This window comes from Balaenoptera borealis (assembly GCF_965194805.1).
Source record: "Balaenoptera borealis genome assembly, chromosome: 8".
NCBI classification, from domain to species: Eukaryota; Metazoa; Chordata; class Mammalia; order Artiodactyla; family Balaenopteridae; genus Balaenoptera; species Balaenoptera borealis.
The window spans coordinates 95,366,186-95,385,756 of record NC_138865.1 but is presented as its reverse complement, the minus strand read 5'-3'; the positions used below and the strand labels follow the sequence as shown (position 1 = coordinate 95,385,756).

The 19,571-nt window shown below is 38.9% G+C and overlaps 2 protein-coding genes across 5 annotated transcripts in view; both read right to left on the bottom strand.

Moving 5' to 3' along the window:
- Positions 1-3,857, bottom strand: part of FSD1L (fibronectin type III and SPRY domain containing 1 like) — a 73,120-nt gene extending 69,263 nt beyond the window's left edge. The window contains exon 1 of the mRNA XM_082404048.1: positions 1,105-3,857. Coding sequence (XP_082260174.1) covers positions 1,105-1,158 — 54 coding nt within the window. The 5' untranslated portion in view covers positions 1,159-3,857. The remainder of the gene's footprint in view (positions 1-1,104) is intronic.
- Positions 3,858-3,997: 140 nt separating this feature from the next.
- Positions 3,998-19,571, bottom strand: part of SLC44A1 (solute carrier family 44 member 1) — a 210,013-nt gene continuing 194,439 nt past the window's right edge. For 3 of the 4 annotated variants that reach the window (XR_014247878.1, XR_014247879.1, XM_082403970.1), the window contains one exon: positions 3,998-4,223. Coding sequence is in view for 2 of the 4 variants with exons in the window: in XM_082403970.1 (XP_082260096.1) it covers positions 4,209-4,223 (15 nt within the window). In the remaining 2 variants the exon portion in view is untranslated. Of the gene's footprint in view, positions 4,224-6,713; positions 7,093-19,571 lie in introns of those variants that run through there. The other variant, XM_082403969.1, reaches the window with a different exon arrangement.

Genomic DNA, 19,571 nt, shown 5'->3' with positions numbered 1-19,571 from the left:
TATCCTTCTGTGCCACCATGGCATGGCTTTCTGCTTCTTGATCTCTGGGGTCTTAGAAGTCCTATTCTCACCCCTAACCAGTTTTCACTGTCATACCTGGCTTTTCTGAAGCATAATCACTGGCCAGATGCTGCTCTTTGTTGAAGCCAAATCTTCACCCATGGCTCCCTGTTAATATCTGGCCTGAGTCTTGACATACACCACATAGCCTCGGAAAACCCTGAGCTTCTCTAAGCCTCAGTTTCTTCAGCTGTGAAATGGGCATCATAACAGTACCACCTGTAAGGGTGGTTGAGTGGATTAAATGAGAGAATTCATATTAAACGTTAAGCACAGTGTCTGGCATGTAATAAGCATTCAAAAAACATTATCTATTATCATCTCTTCCCAACCACAGAAATCTAATTCACTCTTTTTTTTCCTGCCCCCTTCTGACCAAAAATAAATTCACCCAAAATCCCTGGAACCCCTTGGAACTTGGAGTACTAATTTCTGATCCTAGAAGCTCTCATAGGAGGGAAGGGATGGTTCTGGTCTGACGTGAGCTTGTGCTCTGTGGGGTGGTCTAGCTCCATACTTGGAGAGCTCTAAGCAAAACGGGAAGCAGTCAGTGGACACAAATCTGACAAAGGGCCTGGAAACCATGTGAGAAGAGACACAATTAAAGCACCTGTGAGTATTTAGACTGGAGAGGAAAAACTCAGGGAGGACACAGTCATTTAGACTTCAAATCTCTCTAGGGCTGTTGTGTGGAGGAGGAATCTGGCTTGTCCTCTAGCCTCCCACAGATAGAATTAGACCCAGTTTGGTGGAAGCTACAGGAAGATAGATTTCCACTCAACAAAAAGTCCAATTTTCTAAGAGAACCATACCGAACTGGAATGGATTTTTGTTTGGTTGGAAGGTCCCCATCTGTGGAGGTGTCCAAACAGAGGGCTGGGCATTTCCTTGTCAGAGCTGTCCTAGGCGGGGATCAGGCACTGGAAAATAACTGGCAGAGATAACCTTTAACATCTTTCCGAACCCTGAGGTTCTTTCATTCTTCAAACTAGAGGCCAGTTACTATGCATTCCCTTTCTGACTCAGCTTTGCAACTGTACTCACCTTTGGAATGCACTCTGAATCTCTTCTCCCCACCCTCACTCTCATAAGATCCATCACAAGAGGTCCCACTCTTTCCTGGGAGAGAGCATGAGAGGGGCAGTTAACTAAACTGTAGCCGTTATGATGTTACTATGTCACAAGCCCTTCTCCATGAATGATGGCCTGCTTTATGCTAGGCCCCTGGGACACTGAGATAAGTGAGGTCTGGAAGACACACGTGTTTCCATCACATCCTACCTTGGTTCTGGAAATGCCCCTGGATTCATCATGTTCAGAGAATGATCAAGGACACAGCAAATTTATCTGCCTCTTGAGCTCCTCTGTGTGAAAGGATGCTGGCCTCCAGCCAGGTCTCTCCAACACAGCAGAGCAGACTCACTGTTGCTAGTAAGAACATTGCTCAGCAGCCCCTCTCCCTCTGCATATGCTCTGAAGATGGTATGGGCCCGATTGAGATTGCATGATTGAGACTAGGGAGAGAGAGGGCCGTTGTGAGTTGACGGCACTTCTATTTCACTGGCTAAGCTCCAGGACTCTGACACCAGACTGTGTGAATTCAAATGCCAAATCTCCCACTTATCAGTGGTGTGGCCTTGGGTGATTTCTTAACCTCTCTGTACCTCAATATTCTTATTTGTACAATGAGAGTATTAACAGGACCCACTTGAAAGGGTTGTTGGGAAGATAAATGACAATGTATATACAGTGCTTACGATAATGCCTGACATATGGAAAGTACATAGTATATATCCGCTATCTATTATTCTTTTCTAAAATAAACCATTCTTGAGTACAGCACCAGGAAATAATGGTTTCTGAGCCCTTTGATACTGCAGTGCCATAGCAGTCAAGTTCAGATGGTACCATGTCAGCACCTTCTGGGGAAGTGAGTCTCTTGAAATCTGTCCCTCATTCTAAAGGTAAATCTGAACTCTCTCCTAGAAATCAGAGATTGAAGAGGGAAGGTGACAGGACTTAAGCAGACGGGAAAGGACAATAGGATCCTTCCCAAGCCAAGAAAACAGCCTGAGCAAAGGTGAACAAGAAGGAGAAGAATAACTAGAGGGAATGGAGATAGGAGTTGAAACAAAGGAAAACAGCAACCTTTAATGCCCAAATACCCGGGCAGTATTAGGAAAATTCTAGAACATATAGGAGATGAAATATTCTCAGCCATGAAAAATTATCTTTATGAAAAATACACAGCAACGTGGAAGAGAGCTTATGATAATACAATTTAAAAACAAAACAAAAACCTTAGCTGGAATAGTTTTTTTCTAAACACAATTGGATAATGCCTTCTGTAGAAAAGTAACTGAAACATTTATAAACTTCTCTTCTGTTTATAACTTTTTGTTTTTGTTGCGCTGCTAGGCATGTGGGATCCTAGTTCCCCCACCAGGGATCGAACCTGAGTCCCCAGCAGTGGAAACACGGAGTCTTAACCACTGGACTGCCAGGGAAGTCCCTGTTGATATAACTTTTAGCTTAGGTGAAGTATCAATACATCATGCATGAGAAAGCTCAGCCTGGTTTCCTGTTATCACCTACAACTGTTATATGTTTACTTTTCTGCTTACATAAAAGTGAATCAAAGACAAGTACATTGGCTCTGAAATATAAACCCAAACTTGGCGTGACTTCCTCATGATTAAAAAAAAGAATAAAAGGGGTGGAGAGAGAGATTCATAGGGGTCAGATTGTTATGGTCTCTAAATTCCCAGCTGGGGTGTTGGAATTTGAGCATTTTGTAAGTGGGAAGCCACTTACAAGTTTATGAGCGGAGTTATTTTCGGAAACTTGATTTGGCAGGGGAAATCGGAAGGACATGAGTGGGATGAGTCTTGGGGGAGGAGCTGAGTGGGGACCCAGAGGCCCAGGCCTCCCCCTTCTCCTCCCTGTCCCTTAACCTCCCCTGGTTGGATCCCTGCAGCCCCACCCTCATGCCCCACTCCACCACCAGTGATGGGCTTAGCAGTACGAATCTTTAAGTCGGTTTTTCAGTCAAATGAAAAAAATAATTAATTGGCCTTAATAAAAACTATTGGCTCTCTTCCTAAGTCATCTAAAACAGCTGTCAGCAAACCTTTTCTAGAAAGGCCCAGAGAATCAATATTTTAGGCTTTGAGAGCCATATGGCCTCTGTCATAACTATGCAACTCTGCCATTTTGGAGAGGAAGCAGCCTTAGGCAGTACATAAAGGACTGGGTGTGGCTGTGTTCCCCTAAAACTTAACTTACAAAAAGAGGTTGGGGGCGGATTTGACTCACAGGCCACAGTTTATCAACTTCTGATCTAAAAGAGCATTGTGTTATCTTTCTTAGAGAATAATTCTGTGATTTTTCAGTGCCTCTAAAGCTCCCTGACCCTCCCTTTCAGACATTTCCCATCACATACGCTGCCATCCCCACCTCTATTTATGAGAGGAATGCCAGTGATGATATGGTGGGCTAGTGATCTCTGGAGCAGTGATAGGCAAAGCAGCGTGTTAAAGTGGAGGGGCTTTGGATTTCATCTCAATTTGAGCCCTGACTCTACCAACTGTGTGACCTTATACAGAGCGCACAACCTCTCTGAGCCTCCATTTGCTCGTGGGCAAAATGGAGATAATAGGTTCAACCTCACAGGGTTTTTGTGAGGATTAAATGTTTGTAAAGCACCCAGCCTAACAATTGACATGGAACTGGCACTCAATAAATAGTTACTAACCCACACTGGCTCTATAAATAGCTGTCAAACAGGACAGACCCAGCCTGCATGAAGAGAATTCCATTGTGGATCCAGCCTTCAGGTCAGTACTGGCACTGGAGTGAGAGGCAGTGGGATCATTAAACACATGCAAGGCTAGAAAAGAAGTCAACACTAAATTTAAAGAGGCTGCTGCAAGACACATTTGTATCAAATGCTCCTGATGAATCATTTATTAGGCAGCCCCACTGTACCAAATCCTCTTGGTGGGTTGGTGGTTGGGAACATGGTCCCAGGCTTCCATTGAAGTAATAAGATCCTGCTCTCCATCCACAGACTCTCAACAGCTGGTGAGCGGGAGAACCTCGTGTAAACAGCTTCCTCTGAGTTCATTCATCCGGGCTCATGGGACCAGTCACCTTCCCCTCAACTGAAAAATAAACACATCAAGAAAATGAATGCATCTCTCCTAGGGGAACACGACACAATGAGAAGCAATCAATAACAAGAAATAGTGTGGGATCATCTTTAGAGAAGACACTGTGAAATGTAAGAAGGCTAAACACACACACACACACACACACACACACACACACACACACACTTAGGTTAACAGACAAGAAAGAGATCTGAGAGCCTGGGTTCAAATTCTGGTTTTGCCCCCTTATCAGCTGTTCATTTCTGGGCAAGTGATTCTACTTCTGTGCCTACATTTCCCCATCATAAAATGAAGATAATCACGGTAAGTTCCTTTAAGGTTTTTGTGAGGATTAAATGCATTACTAAGTAGACAGTGCTTAGAACAGTGCCTGACACTTAGTAATGAATACTAGGTTAGTGTTTGCCATTATTTGGTATCAGTATTACTCATTCACAAAGATGTTTTCAGAATAGCTGAACAACTGAGTCAAACACATAATGAATCAAATTCAAAACTAATCTGAAAAATCTGATTCTGTGGTACAGTCAAAGACCCAAACCCAAAATTCATATAAAACTTTGGATTTTTCACTCCCATGACTCAGCGGTGGGAGAGGTCAGACCAGGATGATGGGTGGTCCCGTAGTTCAATTCAAGGAACAGAATATCCTAATTCTTAGGAAATACACAATGAAGTAGTTAGGACTAAAGGGCCATGCTGTATGCAAATTGTTCTCAAGTAGTTAAAAAATACTAGATGTGCATACATATATATATGTATATATATATAGAGAGAGAGAGGGAGAAATGTTTAACAATAGGTGTAACAAGAGTCTATGGTGTTCAGTGTACAATTCTTATTCTTGCAGCTTTTCTGTAAGTTTGAAATCATTTCCAGATAAGTTTTAAAAAACCCATTAGGATGGGTTAAAAATAAAAAGAAGCACTGACTCAAGTTTGACGATCAAGCAAGCACTGGGCCGCTACAGGACAAGCAGAGGGGACAAGGCACAGTCTTGACAAGACACCAGGAGAGCCTGGACCTGGAACAAGGAAAGTGGTTCTGTGACTCAAATATCTAATGGAACCAGGCAAACTAAGATCGTCTGATACAGCCGTCTCCGCAGGAGGCTCTGCTTGTCCCCAGGTGCCTAAAACAGGCTGTATGTGGCGCTAAGAATAACATTGCTTGAAACCTTTGCCATAAGCTCCATTTTAGGGCTTTAGTCTTAAGATTTTTGTTTCCCATGCCACTTGTCACCTCTTTGCTGATCCGCTGCCTCAACTTCTCCCCAACTTCAACCCATTTTGCAAACTGCTCGCAGAATAAATCCCTCAACTGTTGCTCTCACTACATCACCTCCTCACTCAGGAAATTACAATGGCTTCCTATTTTCCACAACCCAAATCTAAACCTTGCTGTCTTATCAGTTCCATATTTTCTGATTTTTATGTATTTTGATTTGCAGTTTCAGCTTTTTTCCCTGTCGCTGAAAATAACAGAACCTGGGATTCAACTGATACCCGATAGTGGTTGATGTTTAGTTGCAGTCATGTGGCCTGAGCACTAAGCTTATGCCAAAATTGTGATTTGTTTGAGATTGAGATAATAGTTCTTTCCTCCTATATATTTTTAAATTTAAATAAACTTAAATTTTAGAATAGATTTAGGTTTACAGAAAAGTTGCAAAGATAAAGAGTTTCCATATCCTCCACACACAGTCTTCCCTATTTTTAACATCTTACGTCACTATGGTACATTTATTTGTCACAATGAATGAAGCCACACTGGTACATAGTTATTAACTAAACTCCAAACTTTATTCGTATTTCATTAATTTCCCCTAATGTCCTTTTCTATTCCGTGATTCCATCCAGGAGACCACATTACAGTTAGCTTTCCTCCTATTTTTAAATTGTAGAATATTATTTTAAAAGCCAAATGTAAACAAAGTGTATAGTCTAACTGAATAAGATTTTATATGACAGTTTGACGCAATATCTTTCCCACTACCCTTGAACACGAAAAAACTCACAGCATCTAACTCATCCCCAGGCATGATTAGAACATTTATCCTGAGTTTTCTCCTTGTGTCAGATCCCTTGGGAACCCAGAACAGCCTTCTCAGATTTCATGTCCAAGACTACATCTAATTAGCTGGTCCAAGAAAGCTTTGCTTCCTATACAATGTAAAGGAATTCTCTACACAGTAACTCACATGGAGATTCCTGAAATCTCTTGTTTGACACAAACACATGGTGGTAAAATGGGCTTTCACTACCACCTGTGGAAAGTACCTCAGAAACATCACCACTGTATTATTCCCGCATGGGCCAGGAATACTAGTGTCCTGTATGGAAAATTGTGGTATCAACTGCCCTTAAACAGGCGGAGACTCTTCTCTCATTCAGTTATAGGGAGTCTACCTACCCCACTCACAGAGCTCATTAGCTCGTGGAGCCAATTAACAGACAATGTTTTTTGTTTGTTTGTTTTTAAAGGAACTCCTTTATTTATTTATTTATTTATGGCTGTGTTGGGTCTTCGTTTCTGCGCGAGGGCTTTCTCCAGTTGCGGCAAGCGGGGGCCACTCTTCATCGCGGTGCGCAGGCCTCTCACTGTCGTGGCCTCTCTTGTTGCGGAGCACAGGCTCCGGACACGCAGGCTCAGTAATCGTGGCTCACGGGCCTAGTTGCTCCGCGGCATGTGGGATCTTCCCAGACCAGGGCTCGAACCCGTGTCCCCTGCATTGGCAGGCGGACTCTCAACCACTGCGCCACCAGGGAAGCCCAACAGGCAATGTTTAATCGCTCTTTCTAGCCACCGATTTGACACTGGATCTGCATTCTTTCCAACACCCTCATCTTTCTCTGCATAGCTGGAGTAGAAAGAAAAAATTCATGATAACATTTAACCAAGTGGCCACGTTTTTCCCATCAGGAGTGGGTAATTTCCCATTCTCTCTCTTAAGGAAGAGAGATAATACCACTTCCTAGAAAAATTTCTTAGATGGAACCTGAATTTAAGTACAATATCCTTTAGCATCCTGCTAAGGGCTAATAGCTATAAAGATTTCAGATAACAAAAATATTTGAAAAGTAACAACAAAGCTTTCCAAATGAAATACTTGGCATAGAATTTTAAATAAGCAACATAGGATTTTTATCACTTTTATTTAAAAAATTTTTTGATGTTTCCCTTGTCTGTTAAAAAAACCCAATATAAAATTAAAGGGAATTTTGAAAAAAGAAAAATTAATTTGTAATTCTGCCATCCTCACATACCTGTTTTCAGGTTTATGACTCCCCTTTTGTCTTTGTCCACAGCATGTGCCCCTTTCACCTTGCATTATTTTAGACACATTCCCTGTGTTTCTGGTATTCATGTAATTTTTCAATGGTTACATAACATTTCATTAAGCAGATGTATAATTATTATTTAAACATTTCCCTAATGTGCTCTATGAGGGCATAGACTTCTGTTTTCATCACCTCTGTACCCTCAGCATTTAAAACAATGCTGGCAAAAAGTAGACACTCAATACATATTTGTTGAATAAAAAGTAAATTCAAATGGTTTCAAATTTTTACTCATATATTATTATTTTTCAAATTTCATCTTGCCTTCTTTTGACTAGTTAATTTTTCTCACTCTACCTCCATGAAATAAAAAGTTTATTACGATCATTTTCTCTTTTTTATGTAGAAAACATTGAGTGATCAATTTTCTTTGATGATGATTGGTATGATTCCATGTAAATCCCTTGTGTATTTGAAATGTCTTTATTCTACCCTCACATTTATTTCATAGTTTGTATAGATTATAGAGTTCTACAGTGGAAATCATTTTCCCTCTGAATTTTGAAATTGTCTTTTCATTTTCTTTTAGCTCTCAGTGCTCTCTTGAGGAAGCCAATGTTGTTCTGACTCTGTATCCTTTTACTATGTATAATGTTTCTCCCCTTCCCTTCTCTCTTTCTCTCCCTCTCTCCCGCCCTCTGTTCCTCCTCCAACCTCTTTTCCCTGAATCTTCCTCTTTTAAATAACCAAACTTTTTAATGAATACAATCTTCTCTATTATGTATCTTTTTTTTTTTAAAACAAATTTATTTATTTTTGGCTGTGTTGGGTCTTCGTTTCTGTGCAAGGGCTTTCTCTAGTTGCGGCGAGCGGGGGCCACTCTTCATCGTGGTGCGCGGGCCTCTCACTGTCGCGGTCTCTCTTGTTGCGGAGCACAGGCTCCAGACGCGCAGGCTCAGTAGTTGTGGCTCACGGGCCTAGTTGCTCCGCAGCATGTGGGATCTTCCCAGACCAGGGCTCGAACCCGTGTTCCCTGCATTGGCATTCTCAACCACTGTGCCACCAGAGAAGCCCTATTATGTATCTTAATTTAGTAATTTTTTAAAAAGTGTTCTTGCATCTTACAGTCTGTTTCCTCCAAGTCATTTTGTTGTTGTTGTTTTCTCTTTGTTTTGGTCTCTATCTTTCATGGTAGAGACTTGCCTCAGGGGTCTGGTAATTCTTATTTAAGAATGGGGCACTAACTATATTCAATATCTTGTAATAATCTATAATGGAAAAGAATCTGAAAAAGAATATACAATATATATATATAACTGAATCACCTTGCTGTACACCAGAAACTAACACAACATTGTAAATCAACTATACTTCAATTAAAAAAAAACCAAAAGAATGGGGCACTAAAAACTAATTGGAAGCTTTTTATTTTAGGTAGATTTTGGAATTGAAGAGCTTTACTACAGGGTAACCTCGCTGGGCCATTTAGTTGGAGAACTCTGGGTGTCAACATCTTTAGGTATTTTCCTTTGGCCTAGTCAAATTCCCCAGAGAATAATCTTCCAATCTCATGCATGGTGGGTGAAGGCCTGGTTGCTAGATTTCTGCGAGCTCAGAGGGGGAAGGAGGCCACAGGTCCTCTACTTTCAGTATGTAGACTTCCCCTTAACCCCCAAATTGTACTATGGTTCCCTGCTTCTGATGCCACCCTACGTCCTGTTTTACCCTCTTCAGAGATTCCCCCCCTAATTGTCTGCTGGGTATGAAAAGGGGCCTGACTTCACAGAATAGAGGATGGTGTCTGGAAAAATTAATTTTTTTAGCATACCTTTAAAAATTTAATTATAACTTAAATACAATAAAGTGCACAAATCTTACATGACTAATGAATTTTTACACATGTATGTATCCATGTAACACCATCTAGATTGACATATAGACTATTTCCAGCACCCAAGAAGACTCCCTCATGACCCCTTCCAGTCAAAGTACTCCCTAAAGTAACCACTATTCTGATATCTTTTACCATAGATTAGTTTTGCCTGTTCTTAATCTTGATTTAACCATTAAATCACACTGTGTGTATTATTTTGTGTCTAGCTTTCTGCTCAACATTATATCTGTGAGATTTATTCATATTGTTTCAAGTTAGCTGTAGTTCATTATTTTTTGTTTCTGTGTAGTTTGCCATCATATGAATATACCACAATTTATTAATCCATTCAACTGTTGTGGAAACTTGAGGTGTTTCCAGTTTGAGGCTCTTACAAATAATCCTTCCATGAACATCATTGAACTTGTCTTTTGGTGCACATGTGCATGCATTTCCGTCAGGTACATGACCAGGAGTGGGCTTGCCAGATCTTAGGACATATATTTATTTTTAGCTTTAATCATACAGCCAGACAAGTTTCCAGTGTGCTTGTACTGATTTATTTTCCCACAAGCAGTGTATGAGAGTTCCAATTGCTCCACAACTTAGTCAACACCTTGAATTTTAGCCATTCTGGTGGGTGGGTAGTCGTATCTCATTATGGTTTTAATTTGCATATCCCCAATAACTAAAGATGTTAAGCATCATTTTATATGCTCATTGGACATTGGACTATCCTCTTTTGTGATGTGCCTATTCAAGTCTTTTACCCATTTGGGTTACCTGTCTTTATCTTATTGATTTGCAGAAGTTCTTTATACATTTTAAGTGAGTCCATTTTTAAGTGAGTTTTGCAAATATTTTTCCAGTCTGTGGTTTACCTTTTCTCTCTTTTAATGCTGTCTTTTGACAAACAGAAGCTTTTGATTTTTATAATGTCCAATGGAAGGCTCAATTTTAAACAACTTAAAAGGGAATGATTTCATTTAAAAGTCTGGTCCGTCTTTCTGAGTTCACTTTAATGTACTGTAATAAAACTTATGCTGAGCAGAAAACCATCTTTGCTCCAGGGTTCAGGATGATGATTCTTGTTCCAGCTGTCATCAAGATTAAACATTACCAGACACAAACTATATTATGCTACTACAGGTAACAGCAAGGAGGAAGAGAGGGATCAGTCTTTGGTTGTTCTAGGAGACCATACTGCAACAAAGCTTTGATCTCTAAAGACAGACGGACAAAGCTTCCAGGCCCAGGGAATCATTGTCTCTGCCCCTTACTTTATACATCACTTGTTAATAATCTGATATCATTTTGGATGTTTTATGCAATCCTGAATACTCCTGTGCCCCCATCTTCAACAAAGTGGAACAGAAAGACAAGCATTTTATTATATACAAATGATAAGATTTTATTACCTTTAACAAGGAGTGGCCTGAACAGATACTGTAGTTGGCCTACTAGCTAATTATTGACAAAGAGAAGGGCTATAATCAACTGTTCACAAACTAGAGCCACCATTCAACTGTTTTTGACCAGAAAAAGATAATCTCATACAGTCAGTGTACTGTTTTTGGTAACTTTGCAAATAGTTTATGTTGGAGGTAGGCCAGAAATAGAAGGCCTCAAATCAAAGCTGCTTTATCGTGCATGGTACAGAGGAGGGGCTCAATAAATATTTACCAGATGAATTTGAGGAAGCTGAGATGAGTGTATGGAGTTATATTTGCCTAAAATTGACAGGGCTTCAAATTCTTTTAACCACACTATATGGGCTGGAATTTGGGCCTAATTTGTCAATTTGTCTCTAAGCAGACTAGAGTTCCACCGTCTTTTCAGGTGCGTGTCCCTCTTATGACCCTCATGTCTTAGAGGAGATGTCAGTCTCCTACCCACGCCAGGCAACAGGTAAGAAGCATGGGCCAGTGTTCAACTATACTCCAGGTACTTGTTAGAGAACAAAATGTACTCATTTCACTCCAGTATTCATCAAAAACTCAGCAAAGACATAAATTCCAATGGAATAGAACTGCAAGTCCAGCAGTAAACCCATACATCCATAGTCAATTAATTTTGGCCTTGATAAGAATGCCAAGACCATTTCATGGGGAAAGAATCGTCTTTCAACAAAGAGTGACAGGACAACTGGATACCCACATACAAAAGAAGAAAGTTGAACACATACCCTACACCATGCACAAAATTAACTAAAAATAGATGAAAGATCTAAATATATAAGCTAAAACTATTAAATTCTCAGAAGAAAAAGAAAGATTAAATCTTTACAACCTAGGTAATGGTTTCTTATATATGATAAGAAAAGAACAAGCAACCAAAGAAAAAATACATAATTGGACTTCATCAAAATTAAACACTCTTATGCTTTAAAGGACACTATAAGAAAGAGAAGAAAACAACCCACAGAGTGGGAGAAAATATTTGCAAATCAGATATCTGATAAGGATCTGGTATCCATAGTATGGAAAGAAATTTTATGCTCAACAACAAAAAGACAAACTATCCTATTAAAAAATGGGCAAAGCACCTGAATAGACATTTCTCTTAAGAAGATATACAAACGGCCAATAAATATATGAAAAGGTGCTTAAAATCATTAGTCATTAGGAAAATGCAAAGCAAAACCAAAATGAGATACCACTTCACACCCACTAGGATGGCTACAATCAAAAAGATGGAAAATAACACATATTGGCAAAGATGGAGAAATTGGAACCTTTGTACATAGCTGCTGGGAATGTAAAATGGTGCAGCTGCTGTGTAATATGGTTTGGCAGTTCCTCAAAAAGTTAGACACAGTTACCACATGACCTAGCAATTCCATTCCAAGGTATATACCTAAGATAATTGAAAACATATATCCACACAAAAACTCGTACACAAATGTTCATAGCAGCATTATTCGTAATAGTTAAAAGGTGAGAACCTAAATATCCATCAACTGACGAATGAATAAACAATATGTGGTATATTATACAATGGAATATTATTCAGTCATAAAAAGGAGTCAAGTACTGGTATATGCTACAACTTGGTTAAACCTCTAAAACATTATGCTAAGTTAAAGGAGCCAGACAAAAGAGTCTACATATTGTATGATTCCATTTACATGAAATATCCAGAACAGGCAAATTCATAGAGAAAAAAAGTAGATTGGTGGTTGCCTGGTGCTGAGTGAGGGGAAGAGGTATTGACTGCTAAAAGGCATGGGGTTTCTTTTTGGGATGAGAAAAATGTTCTGGAGTTAGATCATAGTCATGGTTGCACAGCTTTGTGACTATGCTAAAAGCCATGAATAGTACACTGAAATGGTAAATTTTATGATATGTAAATTATATCTTAATAAAAAAAAGAGAAAAGACCTATGAAAAACTTTAGTAAGAAATTATTTAGCCCCACATGATAAGAACTGTAGTTAAAGCACACAAACACAGACACATAAAGAGACACAAAAGAAGATTTAAACAAAATTGATATAAAATCAAAGTTCTGCATGGGAAGAATTATTTTAAAAATTATTTTCTCCAAATTAATTTATATACCTAATGGTGTTCTAATTAAAATAGCAGAGGCCTTTTTGGCAGATGGTAAACAGTTGATAAGTGATTTTATGCCAAAGGATAAAAAGTATTATACAGAAAAATGAAAGATATTAACCGAGACAGAGAATATGGTGGTGGAGTTAGTTACACTTTTACATATGTAGTTCAAGGAAGTCTTCACTGATGAGGTAACATCTGTACTGAGACATGAAGCAAGTGAGGGCAGGAGATGTGGCAGCAAGTACAAAAGCCCTGAGATATGCCTGCTTATACAAAGAACAGCAAGGGGCCAACGCGTCTGGTGGCTGGAGTGGAGTGAATGAAGAGGAGCTGGCAGGAAATGATTTGAGAGCAGTAATAGATGAGTGTGTGGGTGTGAATCATGTAGGGATTCTGAAATTTATTCAGAGTGAGATGACAAGCCATTGGAGAGTTCTGAGCAAAAGAGTTATGGGATCTGACGGATTTTCAAAGCATAACTCTGACTCCTGTGTTGAGAATAGGTAGGGGGATAAGGCTGGAATCAGGAAGACAAGTTAGGAACCTATTGCAATTTTTCAGGCAAGAAGTAAATGGTGGCAGCAGTGGAGGAGGTGAGAAGTGATTGCATTATGAATCTTTATGAAAAAATAGAGTCCGAACTGCTGCTGGACTGTATGTGAGGTATGAGAGAAAAAGAGTGGTCAAGGATCATTGCATGGCTTTCATTCTCAACAAATGGAAGGTCAGTGTTGCTGTTTACTGAGAAGGGAGTTTGGTTGGGGAATGTTAAGTGAGACATAGTTATTATAAATCCATGGTGATGGCAGGTAGGCCACTGGAATGGCCTAAAGTGAATCTAAATTTCATCTGGTAGAAAAATGGGCAAGCGTTGCTAAGTAAAATTTCAATGTGAAGATTAATGTAGGGAATTGTCCTTACAGATATGAAAGTGCAATCTAAAACTACAATAAATAAAACTGGCACAAGAAATCCAAAAGAGATGGATGAAACTAGAGATATACCTTGAAATGTTTCCTAAAAGGCCTCTGTGCATTTGCATATTTAACTGTGATGTTTTTGCTATTTGTAATGAAATTTTGGATGATGATTCATCTCTAACTTTTTTTTTTTTTTAATAGAGTTTCTTTTCTTTTTTTTTTTTTTAATTTTATTTATTTATTTATTTATTTATTTTTGGCTGTGTTGGGTCTTCGTTTCTGTGCGAGGGCTTTCTCTAGTTGCGGCAAGTGGGGGCCACTCTTCATCGCGGTGTGGGGACCGCTCTTCATCGCGGTGCGCGGGCCTTTCACTATCGCGGCCCCTCCCGTTGTGGGGCACAGGCTCCAGACGCGCAGGCTCAGTAGTTGTGGCTCACGGGCCCAGCTGCTCCGTGGCATGTGGGATCTTCCCAGACCAGGGCTCGAACCCGTGTCCCCTGCATTAGCAGGCAGATTCTCAACCACTGCGCCACCAGGGAAGCCCTCATCTCTAACTTTGAGGTATGTACTTTTCCCAGAAACATCTTTATTGTTTTTCCCTCAATATTCATAATTATTGTCAAGAAATTAAATACAGAAAACCCTACCTTCAAATCCCTCAAACTTTCGAGATAATCTAGTTTTATATCCTTCCAGATCTCCCTTCTAAGGCATGAGATGAATTGTGTGCTCTGTGGATGCGTATCACTTAGCTGTGAGTGAGTCAAGCTAATGCCCATTGTGAAGATATTAATGCAGCTTCATTTCATTTTTCAGTCAAATTCCCAGTATCTCATTACAGCTTTCTACACTGTTCAAGACCATCAATATTTTTTGAAGTATGCAATAACTTTACCAATATCATAGTCATAATCAGAGTAGCTAATATGTACCGTACTGGAGGTTTTCCAGGTTATATACCTCATGCTAAATGCTCTGCATGCACCATGTAACGTAATCCTCCCTACAATCCCTCTTTCATACATGGGGAAACCAAGGATTCAATGGGCTAAGTAACTTGCTCAAGACCAAAAAAAACCAGCAGAGCCAGGATCTGAACCCAGATGTGCTGATCACAAAGTCCATCTATTAGCTACTGTAATTCTTGGAATATTAAGGATCTACTACATATGGTAAAATATGTTCACAAATCAATGGGGGAAGGAACAATTACCTAATAAATCGGTGAAAAATTTGTTAAATATTCACCATGTGCCTCACTTCATACTTTATTTAGTCTTTTGTTTTGTTTTCTTTTCTAGTTTTTTTTACACTTTTTCAAATTTTGTTTATTTTTTATACAGCAGGTTCTTATTAGTTATCTATTTTATACATATTAGTGTATATATGTCAATCCCAATCTCCCAATTCATCCCACCACCACCCCCACTTGTCCCCCTCGGAGTCCATACATTTGTTCTCTACATCTGTTTATCTATTTCTGCCTTGCAAACCGGTTCATCTGTACCATTTTTCTAGATTCCACATATATGCATTAATATACGATATTTGTTTTTCTCTTTCTGACTTACTCCACTCTGTATGACAGTCTCTAGGTCCATCCACATCTCTACATATGACTCAATTTCGTTCCTTTTTATGGCTGAGTAATATTCCATTGTATATATGTACCACTTCTTCTTTATCCATTCGTCTGTCAATGGACATTTAGGTTGCTTCCATGACCTGACTATTGTAAATAGTGCTGCAATGAACATTGGGGTGCATGTGTCTTTTTGAATTATGGTTTTCTCTGGGTATATGCCCAGTAGTGGGATTGCTGGGTCATATGGTAATTCTATTTTTAGCTTTTTAAGGAACCTCCATACTGTTCTCCATAGTGGCTGTATCAATTACATTCCCACCAACAGTGCAAGAGGGTTCCCTTTTCTCCATACTCTCTCCAGCATTTGTTGTTTGTAGATTTTCTGGTGATGCCCATTCTAATTGGTGTGAGGTGATACCTCATTGTAGTTTTTTTTCCTTCTTTTTTTAAAAAATTAATTAATTAATTTATTTATTTTTGGCTGTGTTGGGTCTTCATTTCTGTGCAAGGGCTTTCTCCAGTTGCTGCGAATGGGAGCCACTCTTCATCGCGGTGCGTGGGCCTCTCACTGCCGCAGCCTCTCCCGTTGCGGAGCACAGGCTCCAGACGCACAGGCTCAGTAGTTGTGGCTCACGGGCCTAGCCACTCCACAGCATGTGGGATCTTCCCGGACCGGGGCACGAACCCGTGTCCCCTGCATTGGCAGGCAGATTCCTAACCACTGCACCACCAGGGAAGCCCCCCTCATTGTAGTTTTGATTTGCATTTCTCTAATAATTAGTGATGCTGAGCAGCTTTTCATGTGCCTCTTGGCCATCTGTATGTCTTCTTTGGAGAAATGTCTACTTAGGTATTCTGCCCATTTTTTGATTGGGTTTTTTTTTTTTTAATATTGAGCTGCATAAGCTGTTTGTATATTTTGGAGATTAATCCTTTGTCCATTGATTTGTTTGCAAATATTTTCTCCCATTCTGAGGGTTGTCTTTTCATCTTGTTTCTAGTTTCCTTTGCTGTGCAAAAGCTTTTAAGTTTCATTAGGGCCCATTTGTTTATTTTTGTTTTTACTTCCATTACTCTAGGAGGTGGGTCAAAAAAGATCTTGCGGTGATTTATGTCAAAGAGTGTTCTTCCTATGTTTTCCTCTAAGAGTTTTATAGTGTCCAGTCTTACATTTAGGTCTTTAATCCATTTTGAGTTTATTTTTGTGTATGGTGTTAGAGAGTGTTCTAGTTTCATTCTTTTACATGGAGCTGTCCAGTTTTCGCAGCATCACTTATTGAAGCGATTGTCTTTTCTCCATTGTATATCCTTGCCTCTTTTTGCATAGATTAGTTGACCATAGGTGCATGGGTTTATCTCTGGGCTTTCTATCCTGTTCCATTGACCTATATTTCTATTTTTGTGCCAGTACCATATTGTCTTGATTACTGTAGCTTTAGACTATAGTCTGAAGTCAGGGAGTCTGATTCCTCCAGCTCCATTTATTTCTCTCAATATTGCTTTGGCTATTCAGGGTCTTTTGTGTCTCCATACGAATTTTAAGATTTTTTTGTTCTAGTTCTGTAAAAAATGCCATTGGTAATTTGATAGGGATTGCATTGAATCTGTTGATTGCTTTGGGTAGTATAGTCATTTTCACAATATTGATTCTTCCAGTCCAAGAACATGGTATATCTCTCCATCTGTTTGTGTCATCTTTGATTTCTTTCATCAGTGTCTGATAGTTTTCTCAGTACAGGTCTTTTACCTCCTTAGGTAGGTTTATTCCTAGATACTTTATTCTTTTTGGTTACAGTGGTGAATAGGATTGTTTCCTTAATTTCTCTTTCTGATCTTTCATTGTTAGTGTATAGGAATGCAAGAGATTCCTGTGCATTAATTTTGTAACATGCAACTTTACCAAATTCATTGATTAGCTCTAGTAGTTTTCTTGTGGCATCTTTAGGATTCTCTATGTATAGTATCATGTCATCTGCAAACAGTGACAGCTTTACTTCTTCTTTTCCAATTTGTATTCCTTTTATTTCTTTTTCTTCTTTGATTGCCGTGGTTAGGACTTCCAAAACTGTGTTGAATAATAGTGGTGAGAGTGGACATCCTTGTCTTGTTCCTGATCTTAGAGGGAATGCTTTCAGTTTTTCACCACTGAGAATGATTGCTGTGGGTTTGTCATATATGGCCTCTATTATGTTGAGGTAGGTTCCCTCTATGCCCACTTTCTAGAGAGTTTTTATCATAAATGGGTGTTGAATTTTGTCAAGAGATTTTTCTGCATCTATTGAGATGATCATATGGTTTTTATTCTTCAGTTTGTTAATATGGTGTATCACATTGATTGATTTGTGTATATTGAAGAATCCTTGCATCCCTGGGATAAATCCCACTTAATCATGGTGTATGATTCTTTAAATGTGCTGTTGGATTCTGTTTGCTAGTATTTTGTTGAGGATTTTTGCATCTATATTCATCAGTGATATTGGTCTGTAATTTTCTTTTTTTGTAATATCTTTGTCTGATTTGGTATCAGGGTGATGATGGCCTCGTAGAATGAGTTGGGCAGTGTTCCTCCTTCTGCTATATTTTGGAAGAGTTTGAGAAGGTGGGTGTTAGCTCTTCTCTAAATGTTTGATAGAATTCACCTGTGAAGCCGTCTGATCCTGGACTTCTGTTTGTTGGAAGATTTTAAATCACAGTTTCAATTTCATTACTTGTGATTGGTCAGTTCATATTTTCTATTTCTTCCTGGTTCAGTCTTGGAGGGTTATACCTTTCTAAGAATTTGTCCAATTCTTCCAGGTTGTCCATTTTATTGGCATAGAGTGGCTTGTAGTAGTCTCTTAGGATGCTTTGTATTTCTGCAATGTCCATTGTAACTTCTCCTTTTTCATTTCTAATTTTATTGATTTCAGTCCTCTCCCTCTTTTTCTTGGTGAGTCTGGCTAATAGTTTATCAATTTTGTTTATCTTCTCATAGAACCAGCTTTTAGTTTTATTGATCTTTGCTATTGTTTTCCTTGTTTCTATTTCATTTATTTCTGCTCTGATCTTTATTAGTTTTGTTAGTTCTTGTTTTTCTAGTTCCTTTAGGTGTAAGGTTAGATTGTTTATTTGAGATTTTTCTTGTTTGTTGAGGCAGGATTGTATTGCTATAAACTTCCCTCTTAGAACTGCTTTTGCTGCATCCCATAGGTTTTGGATCATCGTGTTTTCATTGTCATTTGTCTCTAGGTATTTTTTTGATTTCCTCTTTGATTTCTTCAGTGATCTCTTGGTTATTTAGTAACGTATTGTTTAGCCTCCATGTGTTTGTGGTTTTTACTTTTTTTTCCCCTGTAATTTATTTCTAATCTTATAGCATTGTGCTTGGAAAAGATGACTGATATGATTTCAATTTTCTTAAATTTACTGAGGCTTGATTTGTGACCCAAGATGTGATCTATCCTGGAGAATATTCTGTGTGCACTTGGGAAGAAAGTGTAATCTGCTGTTTTTGGATGGAATGTCCTATAAATATCAAATAAATCTATGTGGTCTATTGTGTCATTTAAAGCTTGTGTTTCCTTATTAATTTTCTGTCTGGATGATCTGTCCATTGGTGTAAGTGAGGTGTTAAAATCCCCCACTATTATTGTGTTACTGTCGATTTCCTCTCTTATAGCTGTTAGCAGTTGCTTTATGTATTGAGGTGCTCCTATATTGGGTGCATATATATTTAGAATTGTTATATCTTCTTGGAGTGATCCCTTGATCATTATGTAGTGTCCTTCCTTGTCTCTTGTAACATTCTTTATTTTAAAGTCTATTTTATCGGATATGAGTATTGTTACTCCAGCTTTCTTTTGATTTCCATTTGCATGGAATATTTTTTTCCACCCCCTCACTTTCAGTCTGTATGTGTCCCTAGGTCTGAAGTGGGTCTCTTGTAGACAGCATATATATGGGTCTTGTTTTTGTATCCATTCAGCAAGCCTGTGTCTTTTGGTTGGAGCATTTAATCCATTCACATTTAAGGTAATTATCAATATGTATGTTCCTGTTACCATTTTCTTCATTGTTTTGGGGTTTTTTTTGTAGGTCCTTTTCTTCTCTTGTGTTTCCCACTTAGAGAAGTTCCTTTAGC